We start from the raw sequence: 20,692 nt of genomic DNA on the forward strand, positions 1-20,692 counted from the left end.
TTAGCGGGTGTCAAATAACTACCTTTTCTTTCCCACAGGACTTTCAGCTTGATTTCAACTTCTCAGTCGTGTTGTGTCCTAGAAACCACTGCAGAGTGGCTTAGCCTGACCTCGATATTAACCGACAGAACACAATGATGGCCACAGGGCAAACAGGAGAGCACGGTCAACGTTGTTAAACGACTTGTCAACAGAAAACGGACACAAGTAGGGGTGAAAATGGAGGTCCGATATCGGCGAAAAACAATTTAGCCCATTAAATAGGTGTAGATATTTCTCATTTACAAGACATATCCTCCAACACGGACAACTGGTGATCCTTTTCTCGTCTTCAACCAAAACAGAAAAGTCCTTTTCCTGTGTCTATATATTCTTAAATGGGGATATTTCTGTTTTTCACTCCTATAAACTCATGGGAGCAGACCAACTGTCCAGGCCTAAATGAGGATGACATATGGCCAATTGGCAATATAGCCTCTAGGGAGTATAAAAGGGCAGACTCTAAAAAGGAGCCAAAATAAGCTTATCTTACTTTCACTAAATTAACTAGCAAGGCCAGTCAGTAAGAATTAAATGAAGAGAATTCAGTGGTGCAAAAAAGGTTTGCTAATGGCCAATTGCAAATGTACACATTGCATTTGCATTTGTTTTATCAGGTCACTAAATCTTGAGGACTACAAATGTGAATGAATATCTTGCTTCATTTTAAATCAAAGTTGAAATGTTTATGCACATATTAATGTTTAAGCAGAGGCCCAAAAATATAATGTCGGCAGGGATCTGGCTATATGATTTGCTCTATTTTCCGTGGACTGATTAATCTCTGGGCAGTTTTTCTTAATAATAATAATGATAATAATAACAATAAGACATTGGCTTTGTCGTCATCTTCAACAACAAAAAGCCTAATTGTTATCATACCCAGAAACTGCACATGACGAAATTGGTAATTAATGACCAATACATAATGTAATTGTGTATTAAAATACATTATTGGGGCAAATGAGTCCAAATAATTTGCACTAACGAATCTATAAACCAACTAAATAACTTATTTTGAAATGAATAGCACAGAAAATGGCGAATATATGAGCATAAAATGAGTTTCCACATTTTAAATAATAATTTTCCCAATATGGGGAGACAAAATATTATGGCTGCCTACACACTGCAATTCTTGAGAGACTGGAAAGTCATGGATTCCATTTTAGAGACTCTAAAAAGGGAAAGCTAATATGATACCGCCAATTTTACAGGTCAGTACAATTACAAACAAGGTCATGTATCAAACTGTACTTCATCTGATTGTGTACCATTATGAGCAACCCCAGCCAGTCATTTCCAAACAGTTAATATAACATGGCAGGAATTCCCTTGAGCTTAGCCATCACATCCTCCACTCCATCATGGAGTAAAGTAGGGATGACTAATCCCATTTAATTAGCAATGGTCAGCACTGGGTTGGGATCAAAGATCTGCCATTTAAGGGCATGCAACTTAGTGATCTCCCAATCAATACTCACAATCAGCGCCCAATACGACTATTTCTACGAGTAAGAATTTACTCTTTTAGAGAAACAGTTGCTTTCATGGTTGGGTCATTAGAATGTGAAAAGAGGGTCAGGCTTTTATACGAAATGACTTGATCAATAACAAACAGCAAAGCCCATATATGGTTGTGGAGTATGTATACGAAACCCTTTGCAAAGAGCAGAAGGAAAATGAATTGGTACCCATATGGATCAAAGACAACAGGAGCTAGAGGCAGAGACTCATGTGGGATTCCTTGAGGGGGCTGCAAAGACGTTTTTAATCTCTCTATACCACCCTGTACCCAGCCTCAGCAGCTGTTGGAGACAAAGTGGTTTAAGACACCATGGGCTGAGACCCATAGGAACAGATTATGCTGGAGCGGTTAGGGACTGCCTATGAAAGGGGGTGTGGGGGGTAACAACACATATGATTTTCCAATACACATGTATAACTCAACATTTTGTTGCTGTTTTTCATAACTGGGAAATGAGATTGACTATTGGCAGCTTTTTACTATGCGCAGAATGTGCAGGAGATTTTTGGGGGTGGGTTTTTTTGGTAGAATTTGCTATGCCACGCCTAAGATATTCATATCCTGTCTCAAACAGCTGGATGCAAATTACCAACTCAGCGGTAAGCAGTTCCAAAGAGGAGGAACATGTATTTGGAGTTGGCGTCAAGACTAAATTTGGATATCTGTGTTGGCTAGAAACAGTCAGGCAATTGATTTTGTTAGGCTGAAATGTACTTTCTAAATCCCGTATTTGCGAGTGGTGGTGTTGTATGTAGAGTGAGTGACGGGAAACAACGGATTAACACAGTTATATGGAGGCAAGAGATTATTTCAAGCCAATTCAAATGCTGACCATTCGAGCTTGAAATATTTAAATGGGTGCTTTTAAGGGGATGACTCGGAATTGGATGTAAAACACTAAAGATTTCGATAATTGCAAAGTACTTTGAATTAGTGTGCATGACACCATCTTGGCCAACATTCTCTGGTTACAACCACACATATTATGAATGGAATAGGACCTGGGAATACATATCTTGGGAAAATTGGATTGAATCGGATGTCAAAAAGTCCGTATCATGAAATCCCTAAGATCAACATGGAGGTTAGATGTCTGAGTGGAATGGCAGGTGTCATTTTCTGCACTATACCCTCTGGCCATTACCTTCAGCAAGGTATCAGGACTTGGGAACAAATAATTGACAATGCTAGTTCCAAACTCTGATGCCTACAGGCCTTAATTCTTTCTTGACTGTTATACTCCTATGGCTTCTGTTTCTAAACGTGATTGCTACTTTCTGCTCTCATTTTGCTCCTACTTCTTCTGCAGGTTTGTACCTGACACAAGACAGAAAATGAATCGGTGATTGCACAACCATTGGCTACCGTGGACAACCGTTTGGGTTATCATGGCGAAAAAGGAAAGCAATAGCTTCTAAAGTTGCAGAATTGAACAGCCAGATCAAGAAAATCAATAGCAGTGAATGCAAGAAAGATTGTAAGACACACACATACATTAACACCACCAATATTATGTATGGATCACTGTTCAATAAGTAAATACAGTGTTCCCTCGCTACTTCGCGGTTCAGCTACCGCGGACTCAGAGCTTCGCGGATTTTTTTTGGGGAAAAAATACAAATATTACATTAAAACAACATATTTTTACAGTTATTTTTTGTTATAACATGAATTTCACTCTCTCTACCCGTATTCTATATGGTGTACTGTATACAGGGTTTTTTTTAAATTAAAAAATAAAATAAAATAAAAAATTAAATAAAAAAAAAAAAAAATTGAATTAAATTCAAATTAATCATTTTTAAAGGGGAATCCCTACTTCGCGGAAATTCACTTATCGCGGGTGGTCCCGGTCCCCATTAACCGCGATAACCGAGGGAACACTGTATACCAATACATGAATCCAAAATGTGTAGGCAACATGACATCCTTATCTTGGGTATTTTACAGCGAGAATCTGTTGTTATTCTCAACACATACTTCATAAGGTCACTTTCCTCCAGATCAGGTTAAGATATTCAGGAAAGACATCTTTCATATACCATAGTTTAGTGTCCCAGCTGGACAAACCTCCTGGCTTTCAACCACAACAGAAGACCAATGCAATGGGAGCCATAGCAGCACATCAAAAAAGCTTCCCTCCCACACACAAAGCCCTGCATTGATGAATGCACTGGCATCTTTTCTGCCACGTTCATTTTCTGACAAGGTCCCTTTATATCTATTGCCAACTCTTAAGGAGGGGAGGAGAGGATTTTCCTGTCTGGATTTGACAGCCTCCGAGAGGTCTGCTCACATGACCTTCACATCAATTATCCTGGCCAGAACATGGAACTATTTGCAGGAAAAACATTAGGGATGTCCCTGATTTGATCACACCATTGGAAATCAGGCCCCGATGATGTTATTTGTAGAATCTATATATGTCTCAGTTTACATTTTTTATGTATTAACTCCTCAGCTTGTGGGTAAGACGTTCTATCCATTTTAAGTATGAGAGCTGGTACTGATCATTTTTAGAAGGCCATGCCTTCCTTGGAACTCTTCCTCAGCTCAGAATGAGCATGAGATGACTTAAATATGCCCTTAAACCAAGATTATTTTATTTAACGCAAGGAAATATTTTTAAATGTAATTTTATTCGTGACTATGAGGTATTTTAACAAGCCATTGGATGGATATCAAGACACCTGGGACCTGTATGACTGCAAATTATGATTAAAAATGTGATTTTCTATTCAAATTCAGCTTCCTTTTTACTTCAGTTGGTCACAGACATGATTGGATCACATATAAATTACATATAATCTGCCATCTAACATTTAACAACAAACTCAACTCTCTTTATGTCTTATGGACCGGATTATGCAAGTACAGGGTGACCCAAAAAGATGCATACCCATATTTTATTCGATAAAAAAAACATTTTTTAACTAATGTCTTTTCTGTTGCAGGACGTGAAAGGTGAACCTATGGATGATCATTTTCAGCTAAAATAAAATAAAAATGTCAGACGAGTACATGTTTGCTTGCAACGCAATGGTGGATATTTGGAACACATCTTGGGAAAGCCATAAATTGACAAAAAATTGACAAAAATAGCTGAAACTGGTGAATGGTCTTCCATAAACTGAATAATCTGTGGTTGTAATTTGAAATAAATCGCTTTTTAATCAAAGTCAAAATTGAAATGTTCATGGGTACGCATCTTTTTTGGGTCACCTTGTACATATTCCTAAAATGTTCTTATTATATAATTTGGTTGAAAAATGGAAAACATCCAAATGGCAAATTCCACTTCATAACAGTAAAAGAGCCATGGCACAGAACCTTCTTAACACTATATTACTTTAACATCCACACCCATAGAGTAGGACAAAGGACATTCAGTTGTGCACCAAGGACAGGTCATCTGAGAGCTGACCTCACATCTGACAACTATAAAGCCAGATGGCCAACCTATTGCGCTGGAAGGTCGCTAACGTTCTGTCAATGTGCTTGTTCCACTAAAAAAAAAAAAAAAAAAAAAAAAAAAAAAAAACATCAAACTAACCTCTTTAGTCCTCTTTTATATGATATGCAGGGGCTGTGAAGCTAGATTTTCAGGGGAATAATTCATGAAGAATCTTAGACATTTTTCTCGACGGTAAAAAAAAAAATCAAAGATCAGTCAAGATTCATACAAAAACAGTCAAGTCCATTATGCAAAATGGCTGAAACCATTAGTGATGGCGTGTGTATTTGCCACCCACAACAAGCCATCAGTGCAATATAAAAAGCAACAGAAAACTTAGACCTTCCATTCATTACATGACATTCTATTTCACTTAAGATATACAACCTTACAAAGGAATGTTTGCCCTTCTATGTAGGATATGGCACATATATGCATATCCAATGTGTGATTTACTCCAATGTTTGTATTGCACAGAAGCGCACTAGTGATAACAATTAAGAGGAGGCTCTTATCCTTGGACATAATCAAGGCACACCATGATGTTAAGAAGGCTTGTTTATTCCTCCTGTGGCACAATGAACCTGGTCTATGAGAAAATAAACAAAAAAGTTGCATCCAGCAGATACCTTAAATCACATGGGTTGTCAAAGTGGCGGCCGGCGGGCCAAATCTGGACCGCCACATCATTTTGTGTGGCCCGGGAAAGTAAATCATGAGTGCTGACTTTCTGTTTTAGGATCAAATTAAAATTAAGAGTATAGATGTATATTAAATTTCCTGATTTTTTCCCCTTTTAAATCAATAATTGTAATTTTTAATCCATTTTTCTCTTTTTAGTTCAAAAATCATTTTGTAAAATCAAAAAAATATATTTAAAAAAAGCTAAAATAAACATTGTTTTAGATCTATTGAAAACTTAATATTCAGGGATTTTAATCCAGTTCTTTTAATCCATATAATTTAAAAAAATCTAGATATTATATCTAAAATGGTCCACAGCCTGTGAAACAATCAGAGTTTCACATATATATGTATAATAAATGTATAATACATTTCCGGATTTTTCCCCCTTTTAAATCAATAATTGTAATTTTTTTAATCATTTTTTTCAGTTTTTAGTTCAAAAATCCTTTTGTAAAATCTAAAAATATATATAAAAAACTAAAATAAATTGTTCTAGATCTATAAAAACTGAATATTCAGGGATTTTAATCTAGTTCTTTTAATCCATTTCTTTAAAAAAAAAAAAAATCTAAATATTATATCTAAAATGGTCCGGCCCACATGAAATCAAGTTGACGTTAACGCATCGTTAGTTGCCTTAAATCTAACATGCCGCTAACCAGCATTTATCAAAGTGGCGTTATGTACCACTACACATAGGGACAGAGTGCATATTAAAAAGCGGAAATCAAATATTTTGTTTTCCCCATGTTGTACAAGCTGACATTAGACTAACTAGATTATGAACAATTTTTGGAAAGGTGTAGCTATGTAACTCAGGTCATTATGCTGTCAAAGAACCCGACTTTCTGTCAGCGGTGCAGTACATTCTGCTCCAAAAATGCCTTGACAGCCTCGATATGTCATTGCACCCTGCGTAGATCTAAGACAGACACCGCTTGTTGGAGCCAAGGAGCTCTGGAGATAGAAAAAAAGGAGCATCTTCTTCAAATCTTTGAATTAAATATGAGTTTTCGACAAAAGATGGTTGTCAGTGGTGGGGGGGTGAAGTAACAGAAATATGCTCAAGTGTAGAAGTAGCTCATTAAAATGTACTCCAGGTATCAGTTCCTTTTTGGGTGTATGTGGCTATACAACAGCATTTTTTTTGTAGAATATAGTAATAGTAAGCTTTATTTTGGTAAAATACGAGAGCCATAATTAAATTTAGTAATGTTGACATCCTAATTTATTCAAAACATATATTTCCAAACTAGTGGCTGATTACAATGGCTATTTAAATAGGCTAATATCAATATTGTAATATTTGATAAATTTTACAATGTCTATCCAATATTTCTTGCACTCTTTTCACTTAATTACTTTTCCTTTGTGACATGCAATTTAGAAAATATAATTGGGTAAATTAATTAAAAGAAAATGAACCTTAGGAAAAGAAAATATTTTTAAAAATACCAGTATTTCAAGATACACAAATACTGCAGTGGCGAGAAAGTAATTCAATATGCCTGTTAACCTACAATTTTACACTCCATCGGGTACAAAATATCAGATTTCCCAAATAAAATGCTTGATGGTGGCAAAACTAAGGAAGTAGCAAATTACCAGAAAAGAAATGCTAAAAATATTCTGGAAACAATAAATCAGCAGCAACTAAACATTGTACTGGAACATATGAATTACCATTCTTAAATTCCGTCTTTTTTTCTCTTCTTTTGAATACATGGTCTAAATTCATTGCAAATCTTCTTAACTGTAATTTCACGAAATGGCACCAAAAAGCTAAATAAAAAGGGGCACATAGTGATATAATGTTAAATCTCCATAAAGGTCTAAAAGCTTTGTGGAGTAGTTTTTCCAAGAGGATTTTAGTCTGAAAAAAATTGGGACATCCAAACTTGAAGGCATTTTATACTTTGTATTTCATTCCTTTTATAAAATCCAATTCTACCAGAAGCTCAATTCTCACTACGGTGAGGCTATCTTGAACAAAGACCTGAGTTATCTCCTCTGCAAAGAGGGGCAAGTGTAGAATGAGTGCCAAGACTACAGGACTATGCCAACATGGACAGCCAATGGAGGTAGGGGGTGTTGTTCAGAGGGGACGGCCTGGGGGAGCTTGGAGGTGCATGTTAATCACCTTAGAATCAGGAGACTGAGCTCTGCAGGTGTCAGAGTCACAAAGAGGCATTGACGCTTGCTTCCTACTTGCATTCCATGACAGCTCAATATCACAAGACCCATCAAATACTTCTTGTCCATGATGAGACACCACTAATGTCCAAATATGTGCACAAAAGCTTAGGAAAAATGAACATAACCAAAAGTGTTGTATTTATATAGATATTATTTTTTTAGAAGAACACTTTAGGAAGAGTAGTTAAGCATGCAAGGCAAAAATATCTGCTCTAAATGAAATGACAAATGCATCATAGCATTTGGGTAGTAATAATGCTTTTGCTGAACAATCCCTGTGAGCCCTTCATAATTAAATGCTATGCTGAATGGGAAAGTGTAAGAATAAGGAAGGAATAACAGCAATATATCAAAGCTGATCATCAGTTCCTTACATTGTGGAGAATACTATGCATTTATTTAGCAAACTGATATGCCATTGAGTTCTAGTGGGTTTTAGAGAAGTAGCAAAATTAAGATTTTGTTGGAAAACACCTAGACTTCTGTTCTAGTATGACCTTTTTGTCATTTAGGTTAGTTTGAGGGTCCGCCACAGTTGTGCGGTCTCGGGTTCAAATCTGAACTTGTGTAGTTTTACTTTACCATCATGAATATCACATTTATTTTCATTTTATAATAACATATTGACATTTTTGCTAAGATACTTGAAATCCACATAAGAAATAATATGCCTCATGCAAAAAAAGTAACAACACTCCTTTATGTCTCATCTTCCATTTCATCTCATTTTCTGAACCACTTAATCCTCACTAGTGTCTCGGGGGGTGCTGGAGCCTATCCTAGCTGAGTTGGTGAGCAGCCAATCACAGGCCACGAGGAGACAAACAACCATTCACGCTCATACTCATACCTAAGAGCAATTTAGAGTGTCCAATCAGCCTACCATGTCTTTGGAATGTGGGAGAAAACCGGGTTACCCAGAGAAAACCCACATAGGCCCGGGAAGAACATGCAAACGATGGAAAATCCATTCCATAGAGAATAAGAACTAACTTTCAGCCATTAAACAGACTGCATCACCTTAACACAAGCCTTCCCTCCCAAAAAATATACTTACATCTTACCTAAACATTTTTTTTTGCTCAGTACTTTCAAGGGTAAAAAAACTGCAAATATTAGACAGTGACACACACAAAAATGGCGCCATAAGCAGAATGAAATTGAAGACAATTATAAAGAAAGCTTCAAAAATGACAGTAGGTCTGCAGAAAAGTATTTTCAATTTAGGGCATTGATGAGGTTAGCCCCACAGGGATCTGCTTTTCCCTGACTGCACCCCCCCCCCCCCCCCCCCTGTGCACACAAACATTAGTATAACTGGATGACTGACAGTATTATGATAAAACTGTCAAGGAACACCACTCATGTGGAAACACCAGAGGTATATTAAAACGCATGAACAAAAAAAGAGAGAGCCAGGAAAACAAGAGTAAGGATAATTCCCACCAAAACAAAGGTGTTATACAAATATCAACAATTTATAAAGCGCCCAGGGGGGAACACAATATCAGATATAAATATTAGAGCACATTAAATAAACAAATCATGAAAGCAGAAGAATGGACATAAAATAAACATGAATACAGTCTTCTACTAGGTATTTTATAACAGTGCAAGTTAATGTTGTGTCTCCGGATCTAATTACTTAGTATTTCAGATATAATTTCATAGTTACTTCATGTAATGATAACAGCCATATATTGAAATTTCAAAATACATTTACACTTTATTGTTCAAGTTTTTTTTAATTTAAATATCTATATATTTAGTATCTGTATATCTATATATTAAGATTCCTTACAAAAATACATGATGAATGATATTGATCAAAAGATTAACTATTGACTGATAAACAAGACCATTTAAAAGGAATCTGATTTATTAAATCACATCTGATTATAACATCTGTTGAAACAAATGAATAACCATTATTAAAAGCATCAATAAACAGTTAAAACTCACCTTTTTCAATGACCTACAGCAATCAAATCCAATATTTTAAAAATATTTCTAAATTAATTGCTCCAAAACATTAATGAAATGAATGCAAACCTACAAGATGCATTTCAAAAACACTTCTAGAATAAACAGACATTTATTATGAGCATTTTTAAATGAGGTTATTTCATTATTTTACCTTTATAATGGAAAAGCATCTACTATATATTATCATAATAAACGCGCCTTGCCATTGACAGCATCCCCACCACCTCCACATTAGGTAATTAGGGGGCATGCACCCAAGATTCTCCATGGCAACTCTCTTAAAAGAGCAGTAAAACAATATCATAACAAACAAAATCATCAAAAATCAACCGTAGTCTCGCCAATTATTTTCTTGGTCTTAGCAATTATTGCATTGGCAATTTTAAACGTCCCCTCGTTATAGTGAGTTGTGAAGCAGGCACATGCAGGCTACAACTTGGTGGTGCACAATCAATACATCCATAATATACACATTGATTTACGCGGAAATTGAATATTCTACGTTGCATTACCTCACTTTGTCTAGTCCATCCTCGATGAGAACCTTGGGAATGATGAGCAGTAGTCCGGTGGCTTGGAAGAGTGGCTTTTTGTATGCAGTTTTAGCTGCGGCGGACCTTTTCTGTCAACCTCACTAATCTCAAATGTTGGTGCGTTCACTTGCTGTCGGTGGATCGCAGTACTTGCACGCAGACGCACGCGCGTAGACGATCATTCATCGATTCAAAAGTTGAGGTTTGGTAAATAATTGCTAATTCATCACGGCATGATCGCGTTTTTATGAAAGGCGAATTATGGTTTATCCAATTTCATCAAAACAAACCAATGTCCCCGCCCATCTCCATCACGGTAGTGGAGGACATTTTTAATGTAAAAAAAAAACTATAATGTGTAGTGAGTCGTTTTTTTTCAATGAAAGTGGCCAACAAAATGAAGATATAAAAAATGGTAGTCTTTTAGACTATAGTTCAACCAGGGGTCACCCACCTGGTCCTTGAACGCACCTTTCTAGTCAGTTCTCCATACTGTATCCCTTCTACAACACACCTGTCGTTATCAAGTTTCTGGGCAGACCTCCTTTGATAATTATTTGATTCAGGTGATTTTGAGGATAGAAAATAATTGAGCATGCACCTATTCCCATAATGTGCCGGCATAGGCTCCAGCACCCCCGGTAATCCTCATGAGAAAAAGTGTTACAGAAAATCAATGCATGTATATTGTATGTTATTTAAAATCAACACAGACAAAATAGAACATATCCATTTCCACCCAAAAACGTTGTGTCGAAGTATACTTAAGTACGTACATTTCTATTTTTCTGCAAATTCAGATTGCTTCAATATTGTCTCTTTTATTTTGGCAATGACAAGAACCGGATATGTAAAGTTTCACGGTACAGCTGATGCTGAACTAGCCAATCGAAGTCAACAGAGGATTGCGGCAAAATATGCGTTTAGTTTAAGTACATTGACAGAAAAGACAGGCGGAGTACGGACGCCTAAACGGATGATATCTTTGGATACAATAGGTCTGATTCGGGCCAAAAAGAGGGACGTAATAGTAAGTAAATCGAGTTACCAACTGTGTACACGATGCTAAACTATCTTAAGCGATGGGAAGTGTAAATAGGAAAGTAACTTTGCTCCAGGACACACTCATAAAGATAACAGGTAGGTAACGATCTACCATTCTTCCCTTGCACAAGAGATCAATATACTAAAACTAACTTTATTTTCCTAAGTAAAAGGTATGTTTGCTAACGTTAGCTAGGTATTGTTTGTTGTAAAATGAATAGCAATGAATATTGACACCTGGCCAAGTATAAACTAAAGTTATCGCTATATATTTCTTGTATTTTAGATCAAAAGTGGATTTGTATTTGTACTGTAAGGACTAGTGATTTACTAAAGTACTATAGAGCCTAAATACTGTTTCCTTAACTGTTGTTATTGTCTTGTTTTTGACAGATATGAGCATTTTTTGATTCTACAAGTGGACAGGTTAGAAGCCCGTCACCCATCTCTATACATCCATGTGTATCATTTTCATCAAATTTGATCCTCGGCCTGCATCAAAAAGTGCCTACAGGTAAATTCATCCATTGGTTTATGATAACCTTTTTGGCCATCTCTGTGGAAGGAAAGTTCAATTTTGCTGTACATATTGTTGCAAGCCAAGCTATTTGGTATCACCAAAAATAAATAATTCTAGTCTTCCAATTAGATCTTAACCTTTTTCTCATTTTTAATCTCCAAAAAAATGTCTTTAAACTTTTTTTTATATCATTAACCCAATCATTTTCAGATTTTGGGGCTGATTCATCAACAGTTAATTATCTGTTTACGTCTATTTAATAATACACTTTTGATGGGATGCTAAACGGGAGTAAAAAAAATAGGGAACATAATGGAATTTTTACTAATTTTATGGTTGATTCCAATTTGACAAAAGAAAAGTATATTACTGATAACGTTATACTTTAAAAAAATAGACTACTGGATTTTGCCTATGTAGTAAATAATATTATTTTTTTTGTATTGTAGCTAAAACCTTTATTGCCTCATTCATCTCAGAAATATACTCCCATATAGTTATTTATTAACAATTGAAACATCATATACTTAATGAGACATCAAATTTCAATGTAATTGATTATTTTTGTCAAAGGCACCATTTTTTTCCAAGTCCTTAAATCCTAGCATGACAAGTGATCTAGTCTGCAGTCACAACTCTATCCTAATGTATTCTCGCCACTGTTTTTATCATCTAATGTAGAAGGTAAACCTGACCTTTTTAGTGAATAATGCAAGGGCGTCCACTACTGCAAAATGAGCCATCTGTACGGGTTAGGGTATGATGTGAAGCCAGCCTTTATTTAAATGTCCCAAAGGATGAGAGCCAACGTCCCACCTGGACAAAGTCCATCTCTGTCCTTGTCTTTGGGATTCTGACCCTGCCTAAGGAGATCAGATCAGAGGTGTTTGTGCAGTGACTCAGACATCAACCCGAGGAAAGGTGAAACATAGTTTGTCCTCATTCCGTAACTGCAGTGCTATATATAGAATAGTAAATGCACCAGCATCAATGTGCAGTTAGTAAAGTCTGCTGGTATTCAAATATTATAAAGTACACATTCAAACTTGACAAAAACTCTTGACTTATTATAGGGCAAGCAACCAGGAAATGAAAATATTGATATTTCCTATACTGGATAGTCATAGTCACACTATTTTTTCCCGACCTTTGGAATATGATAACCCTGCAAATGTATTTTAACAACCGAACAAAAAAAAAAAAAAATTTTTTTTTGGACTATGAGTCACAATACTTAACTGTGAAATGTTATTTTTCCTTCTCACTGCTAAAAATGTGACATTTACAATAATCCCTCAAATACCGCGGTTAATGTAGACCAGTCATGGCCGGGATAATCGAAAAATTGCAACATTTTTATGATTTTTCAAAAAAATATTTGTTTATTAATCATAAATTGCAGGAAAAAAATGTGAATTTGCGATAAGTGAAGAGGGAAGACTATACTAAAATATGGTAATTAATACTTGATGTGAAATAAAACTGCATTCATATTCACCCCCCTGAATGAAGAAAATAAAATAAGGTAATTCAAACTGTGTCCAGCACAAATAAGGCCTGAACATTTTTCAGAAACTGATTATTCGATGATGTCACAATCTTTCACCCTCCACCCCTATATTTAGACGAGAAAAAACTCCTCCCTTTCCCCCATAATGCAGCAGGCAATTTCTATGTTCATCTCCACTCAAATATGATTTGCCCATCGGGTCTGATAACACTTGATCTTGCGATTGACATCATTAAAATGTGTTTGGTGCAGCACCAACAAGCCATCATGATTAGCCCTTAAGGCTCCAAGGCTGACCTCTAATATCCATCAGTTGGGGCTGAGCTCTTTCTTTTCAGCAAGATATATGCCTCCCTGTCATCCAAGGATTAATTAGGGGTTCCAATGCAGTATAGCGCAGGGAGGTCAATCCAGTTCAACAGTTTTCAAAAATATTCTATATTATTTCACTGTACTTTTCAGTACAGGATAGACAGTATATAACCTTCCATTTTGTATTATTTGTCCTGTTTGCGCTCTCATTCAGTCACTCTTGTTGTGTCGGTGGGCCCAATAGTGTTCCCCAACCACCATATAAACAGCCTGTGGGCCCCTTTTACAGAAAAAGCTGACCACTCATGGACCATTGACCATTTTGAATGGACAGCAATTTAAAGTGTTTCATTTTGATATACACTGTCATGAGAAACTGTTTTCCCAGGAATTAATGTAATTAACTATTAATAATAACGTAATGAATGCCTTTATTGTCACTATACACACATACAATGAGATTTAAAGATACACTACAAAGTCCACACATAAATAGGTAGGCATAAAAAATAAACATTTAACAAAGAGAGCCATGAACAATTCATATTTTCTGATGTTATTCCTTGAGAGCCATACTCCCAATTTAAAAGTCAAAATACATGTAAATGGGTTTCTTTGTTTTTAGTAATTTCACCACTTTTAAAGTTGAAAACAACATTGACAACATTCTTATTGCTAATCAATGATAGTATGCATTCTAGAAGAGTCTAATACAAATTAAAAAATGCAATATCTCCGCTCTGTCACCAGCGGTTTCCATATTTTAGCTCACAGTTTAGCGGAGCGCTACATACGCCCATCAAAAGAGCCATATGTGGCTCCCGAGCCATAGGCTCCCTATCCCTGTGTGATAGGGGGAGCTATGGTGTTTTAGTGCTAGGATTAAAGAAATAATAATTATAGTACTAGTATCGTGAAGTAGCTCTTTGGTTAAAAAACATAAAATAAAAAAAAGATTGCTGACTTTTTCTGTAGTTGCGAGTTGATTAAAACATCCATTGGGAGTAAATGAACTTTTATTATGATTATTAACTCAGCTTTTTACTTCTAGTTTTTGCCACGTAGTATGCCTATTTAAAATTATAGGGGAAATTATAATGGATAGCAATCATTGTTAAAAAGAGAATAATAATGTCATTTGTCTGTCTATGTGTCAAGCTGTGTTGTATAATGAATGTCTTTGAGAGTCTTTCAAATGATACAATTGCCATTGCGTTGCATAACATTTATTTTAAATACACTCTCAGTTTAATAATAGCACTGCTGCCTGAAATGAAAAGAACACTAATGCATATTTACAAGTTGAGTACGCATTTTTGATGCGAAATAAATGGATGCTTGAATTAGAAGACATTCTAACGAGATTACCGCTCCCTCCAAAAGGCTAATTTTGGCTGCAAATAGAGATGAGTACTACAACAGACCATCGAAGGCTGCTGACTTTTGGGGGACCAATACTGATGTTCTCAGTGGTAAGTCACTCTAATAAATCACTCACCAATCAATTATTTTTAAACTACCAGGCTACATCCAGGGGACATTACGGATTTTATGGTTGTGTATATTCAATAGAGTTGTGGTGATTATTGTTTGGTGGAGGACATACCGTATTTTCACGACTATAAGGCGCACTTAAAAGTCTTACATTTTCTCCAAAATAGTCAGTGCGCCTTATGATCTGGTGCGCCTTATATATGGAAAAAAACAGAAAACCAAAGACAAAAAAACACCACTGTCGGATATTAAAAAAACAAACGCCTGAACTGAAACAATACTGTTAAATATGCAAATGCCATCCTAGTTTACAAAATCTTCCATCATATAGCTCCTCCCCCACTGCCAGATTTTATACAAAAAAATCCAAAACATCAACAATGGCTGGCTCTAGAGGTGACTGTGTAGTGAGTGCTTCATACCTGGAAGTCAATAGCAATTACCGTATTTTCACGACTATAAGGCGCACTTAAAAGTCTTAAATTTTCTCCAAAATAGACAGTGCGCCTTATAATACAGTGCACCTTATAATCCGGTGCGCCTTATATATGGAAAAAGTTTTAAAGTATGTCATTCATTGAAGGTGCGCCTTATAATCCGGTGCACCTTTTAGTCGTGAAAATACGGTAGGTTAATTTTAATGAAATATCTGTTATGTTAATCACTGTACTTCAGATTTGGATGAAGCTACTTTCCAATTCTGACATCATGATTTTACAATCTCAGCAGATTTTTATTTACAGTAAATAAAAATCTGCTGAGATTGTAAAATCATGATGTCAGAATTGGAAAGTAGCTTCATCCAATCCATAGCAAGAGTTTCGTAATAGTGTAAGAAAGATAAAAAATGTTTCAGAAAAAGCAAAACAGTCTGGATAGTTATTTCGCAGTTAAAAATACACCTAGTAAGAAAAGAACTGCAGAAGATTCGATCGATGATCATGAAGCAAAACGGGGGAAGCAAGGAAAAATACGCACATTTCAAAAGACTTTTGGCTGCAAAGAGAGGAGGATCTACGAGCTGAAAGACTAGTACAATGATAAATAAACCCTAACCCTAAACCATATAATAAATAAATTAAATCTGAATGTTTATATATCGTTGTTTATGTTTTATTTGCATCCGTAGTATGTTGGGACTCGTGACAAGTTTCCTGGGACGCACAGTTTTCAGACAAGCAAATCCCTGGGACTCGCAGTGTGCCAATTGTAAAATTATCACTGTTTACTACATATATTTTAATCAGAAATAAACTCATACAAATTATCTTTTTGCACCCCAAAATCTGACTCTCCACTTTATCAAAGGACCATACTTTCTGAATTAAACTATATTTAATTGGCTAATGCTCAATACACATTTTAGCCTCCCAAGGGAGAAATCAATCATGCTTTTTTTTCCTTTCTCCTGGAGAAGGAAATGCAGAGATAGCAACCTTGTTCATCTCCCTTCTCTTCTCTTCTGTGTAATAGACGGACAGGTCAAGACTTCAAGCGTGGGTCTTTAATTGATGTCTGCTTTTATTCAATGTGACAAGAATAAAAGGCAATGCTTTCTCTGTGGGACTCGCGGAGGGCTTGAAGAATACGTAGCATGATGAGATGAGAAGTGCCGTAAAATATGGCTCCCAGTGGGATTGGGTTATCTTTCCCTTCTACCCTTAGAGCAGGGAGATCATTTGGCTCTACTGGTCACTGTCAGTTTAAGTGGCCTGCTTTTATTGATCACCAAGAAAAGTAGTCGACTTAAATAAATAACACCCTTTATCGACGTGGAAAGTCACTTGATGTTCTGCTGCAAAAGCACATTTATTCGTCTATATTGTGTTTCAAAGTGGCGGACCGGGGGCCAAATCTGGCCCGCCGCATCATTTTGTGTGGCCCGGAAAGTAAATCATGAGTGCCAACTTTCTGTTTTAGGATCAAATTAAAATGATAGATATATATGTATATTAAATTTCCTAATTTTCCCCCTTTTAAGTCAATAATAGTAATTTTTTAAACATTTTTCCGGGTTTTTAGTTCAAAAATAATTTTGTAAAATCTAAAAATATATTTTTTTAAAAAGCTCAAATAAAAATTGTTTTAGATCTATAAAAAATGAATATTGAGAGCTTTTAATCCAGTTATTTTAATCCATTTATTTAAAAAAAATATATATTATATCTAAAATAGTCCTGCCCACGTGAAACCAAGTTGATACCCTTGGTTTATATAGTACATAGTATTGTGTTTATGATTGCAGGAAGATTACTACTCTTAATACTAACTTAATACTATTAAAAGTGAATTCTTGATTAAGGGATTCACACAAGTGCAGCTGCTCTCAAAATATTAAACCAACTACAAATTTAAGTTCTATATTTCTATGCATTTGCATTTTTGCATGCTTTAGTACTGACCATTAGCCATTCTTAGCAAGGAAATACAACTCCGTTTTTGACCAATCTGCTATCATTGACGGATTTTAGATATCTGTACATTAATTGAGACATTTGGACTCTTAATGCACAAATCAGGTCTAGATCTGGAATATGGCAAAGAAGGAGGATCATGGTTGGGGATCAACAAGAACGGGAAACTTGCTGCAATCACCAACTACATGGAAGGCCGGCCCAACCCAGATGCACAAGGGCGAGGTCATTTTTAAAAAGTCACCCCTTTGTTTATTGTCTCATTTATTCTAATAATACGATTACAACATGTCATTACCACTCCACAGGTTTCCTTGTTTCCAACTACCTCATAGACAAAGATTTGGACTGCTACTCTTACCTCAAGAAGGTCTCAACAGAAAGTCACTTATATAACGGCTTCAACCTTCTCACCGCAGAGTTCAAGTGAGTAAGATATTTTCTGGCAGGTTCTATAATTGTTTACCTTCAAAGTTGTTTGGACACTGATCTGTGATATACAAGTACCGTATTTTCACGACTATAAGGTACACCGCATTATAAGGCGCACCCTAAATGAATGACATTTTTTCTATATATAAGGCGCACTGTATTATAAGGTGCACCGTCTATTTTGGAGAAAATTTAAGACTTAAGTGCGCCTTATAGTCGTGAAAATACGGTACTATTCTCAACTCCAAATGAACAGTGTTTTTTAATCTGACGATGACTAATCTGTAAATTATGGTTGTCGTGCTTGTTAAACCATTAAATCCTTGATTTAGTAATATACGTTATGTGCCTTACACACTTGTGATTTAATCATTGATGGTCACTGCTCTTCTGTAAAACTACACTAGGGCTAGCTTACTGCTATTACATTTTTACATATTTCTGTAATATCTGAGGTGGCTTCTGCTTGAGGAGTTTTAGACATCACAACATTTCATCTCACTCTCCAATAAGGTTAATTTCTAATCCAAATTTATGTCACTCTCACTTTTAAATAAAAATCGAGGTATATTTGTTTTTGGCAGTATGTATTCTAAAAACAGAAAAAGGATGAATATTCTTGATACATTTACTTTCATTGAAAGTATATCTGTTCTGTCACTGTGTAGAATTAAACCAACAGTGATTAAAAAATGTCCCTTTTATGTTATCCAATGTAGAGCCAAGCAGGATCATGTGTGTTACTATGGAAACAGAGGCAACAATGAACCCATCCATCTCAAGCCAGGTCTGTTTTGCTTGTGTGTGTACTTTTTAAATGCTGTATACCAAGGGGTCGGGAACCTTTTTTGACTAAGAGAGCAATAAACAATTCATATTTCAAACATTATTCCTTGAGAGCCATAGTCAGAATTTAAGAGTAAAAATACATGAAAATATGAGCATTTATTATTAATTTCACCACTCTGAAAGTAAAAAAAAAGTTGGAATTCTTTGGAGAATATTATTTTACTGTCTCTAATTAATGAGTATCAATGAGAGAATGCATGCAGAAGAGTCTAATGAAGAAAAAGTTATGATTTTCAAAAGGCACTACAAATAATACATTGCCGGCGGGACGCTCCAATTGGTGCGTCCGGGACTTAGGTCTCTTATTTTACCACACAGGTTCGCGGAGAGCTATATACACCCATCAAGAGAGCCACATATGGCTCCCGAGCCATAGGTTCTCTACCCCTGCTGTATACTTATTACAAAACGGTTTTAATATTTACTGTCTGCCTCTATTTGATATGAGAACTGCAATGATGTTACAATGTACAACATTTTTTTAATATAGGAATCTACAGCTTGAGTAATTCCCTACTGGACACTCCATGGAAAAAACTGCTTCAAGGCAAGCGACACTTTACCAGCATTGTCAACAACCAATCACTATCCTGTGATGGGCTAGTGCAAGAACTGCTGAGTGTACTTAACAACGAAGAACTGTAGGTGCAAAAAAAAGTTATACACATACAAATGAACACACTTGAAATCTTTATAAACATTTTTTCCCCTTCTGGTCTTGTCGCCACTTGGGCCTTATTAACTAGCATCCATGCTGCATAACAGAAGTGTTATTCATGAGCTATGGAATGCCGTTAGCAGGAAGTTATTTAGCCTTTTCATTGTTGAATTTGCCCGTCGCAAACAATTGCATTTGGGTTTTTAATAGGAATGCGCCTGATCCTGTTCAAGAGAGCCAAGGTGACGGTTACACCAAGTCCATGATCCAAGCTATGTCAGCCGTATGTGTTCGCGCCCCTGATTATGGCACAAGGTTAGTTACTTCTATACTTCTACCCTTGCTAGGGGCTCAGCTGGCTCTCACAAATTTACTGAGTATCCTTTGCCCTGTTTCTCTCTTAGCTGTATTTGCATTTTTATACTATTTGTTCTTTCAGGACCAATACAATTATCTTGATTGATGTGGAGGGGAATGTGACCTTTACCGAGCGAACCATGCCCAATTGTGACACAAACAACTGGACTACCAGTTATTTCCAGTTTAAGCTGCAGACATGAAGACATGATGATGGAAAGTGGCTGTGTGCTTCAGAGCCCCACTTCACGCATCGCCAAATCATCATCATTTGGTTTCTTAGCCCCATCACCACGGCAACTACATTGGAGTTGTTCAACTCGACTTCAGAGCTGTGAAAGACATTTAATGCATTTTTTTTGATAATCACAAAAATGTTCTTTGATTGTTATTCATCAGATTGCCAAAGATGGTGTTTTATGATTTTTTTAATATTGCAAAATGTGATGCAGTAGAAACTGCTGACTGAAGCATCCGATGATGGCTAAAATATGTTGCTATATTCCAGCAGATGAAGAGTGAAAGCTCAGGAAAATAAAACTGGCTTCAAGAAAAGTAAATGAAGTTAAAATTTTTATTTTGAGTATTTCAAATTGAACGATTTACTGTGTGAATGGTGTTTTAAAAACCCACTCAAGAATATGCTGCCCTCTAGTGTATTAAAAATGTATAAAGGGGA

At 36.0% G+C, this 20,692-nt stretch overlaps 2 protein-coding genes across 9 annotated transcripts in view; one reads left to right on the top strand and one right to left on the bottom strand.

Annotated features, from left to right (window-relative positions):
- Positions 1-10,680, bottom strand: part of LOC144195417 (splicing regulator ARVCF-like) — a 105,179-nt gene extending 94,499 nt beyond the window's left edge. For 4 of the 7 annotated variants that reach the window (XM_077715039.1, XM_077715040.1, XM_077715042.1 and 1 more), the window contains exon 1: positions 10,403-10,679. The gene's annotated coding sequence lies outside the window, so the exon portion shown is untranslated. Of the gene's footprint in view, positions 1-10,402 lie in introns of all 7 variants that reach the window. The other 3 variants (XM_077715045.1, XM_077715044.1, XM_077715041.1) reach the window with 2 other exon arrangements.
- Positions 10,681-11,325: 645 nt separating this feature from the next.
- LOC144195464 (transport and Golgi organization 2 homolog) lies at positions 11,326-20,573 on the top strand. Of its 2 annotated transcripts, none has more exons than XM_077715125.1 (9): positions 11,326-11,567; positions 11,861-11,981; positions 15,193-15,281; positions 17,823-17,942; positions 18,026-18,143; positions 18,869-18,936; positions 19,489-19,639; positions 19,867-19,971; positions 20,096-20,573. In XM_077715125.1, exons 2-9 carry the CDS (start codon positions 11,926-11,928, stop codon positions 20,214-20,216), a joined length of 828 nt encoding a protein of 275 aa, XP_077571251.1. In that variant the 5' UTR covers positions 11,326-11,567; positions 11,861-11,925; the 3' UTR covers positions 20,217-20,573. The 2 variants fall into 2 exon arrangements, with proteins under 2 accessions (XP_077571251.1, XP_077571250.1); XM_077715124.1 differs by having other exon boundaries at positions 11,329-11,563.
- Positions 20,574-20,692: the final 119 nt, after the last annotated feature.

This window comes from Stigmatopora nigra, chromosome 4 (assembly GCF_051989575.1).
Source record: "Stigmatopora nigra isolate UIUO_SnigA chromosome 4, RoL_Snig_1.1, whole genome shotgun sequence".
Lineage (NCBI taxonomy): Eukaryota > Metazoa > Chordata > Actinopteri > Syngnathiformes > Syngnathidae > Stigmatopora > Stigmatopora nigra.

What these genes read in the sequence shown, in the direction of transcription:
- LOC144195464 (XM_077715125.1), top strand. Translation starts at nt 11,926, where the DNA reads ATGTGTATCATTTTCATCAAATTTGATCCTCGGCCTGCATCAAAAAGT. An exon ending in CCCAGATGCACAAGGGCGAG is followed by an intron (nt 17,943 to 18,025) that starts GTCATTTTTAAA and finishes ACCACTCCACAG; the next exon opens with GTTTCCTTGTTTCCAACTAC. An exon ending in GTACTTAACAACGAAGAACT is followed by an intron (nt 19,640 to 19,866) that starts GTAGGTGCAAAA and finishes GGTTTTTAATAG; the next exon opens with GAATGCGCCTGATCCTGTTC.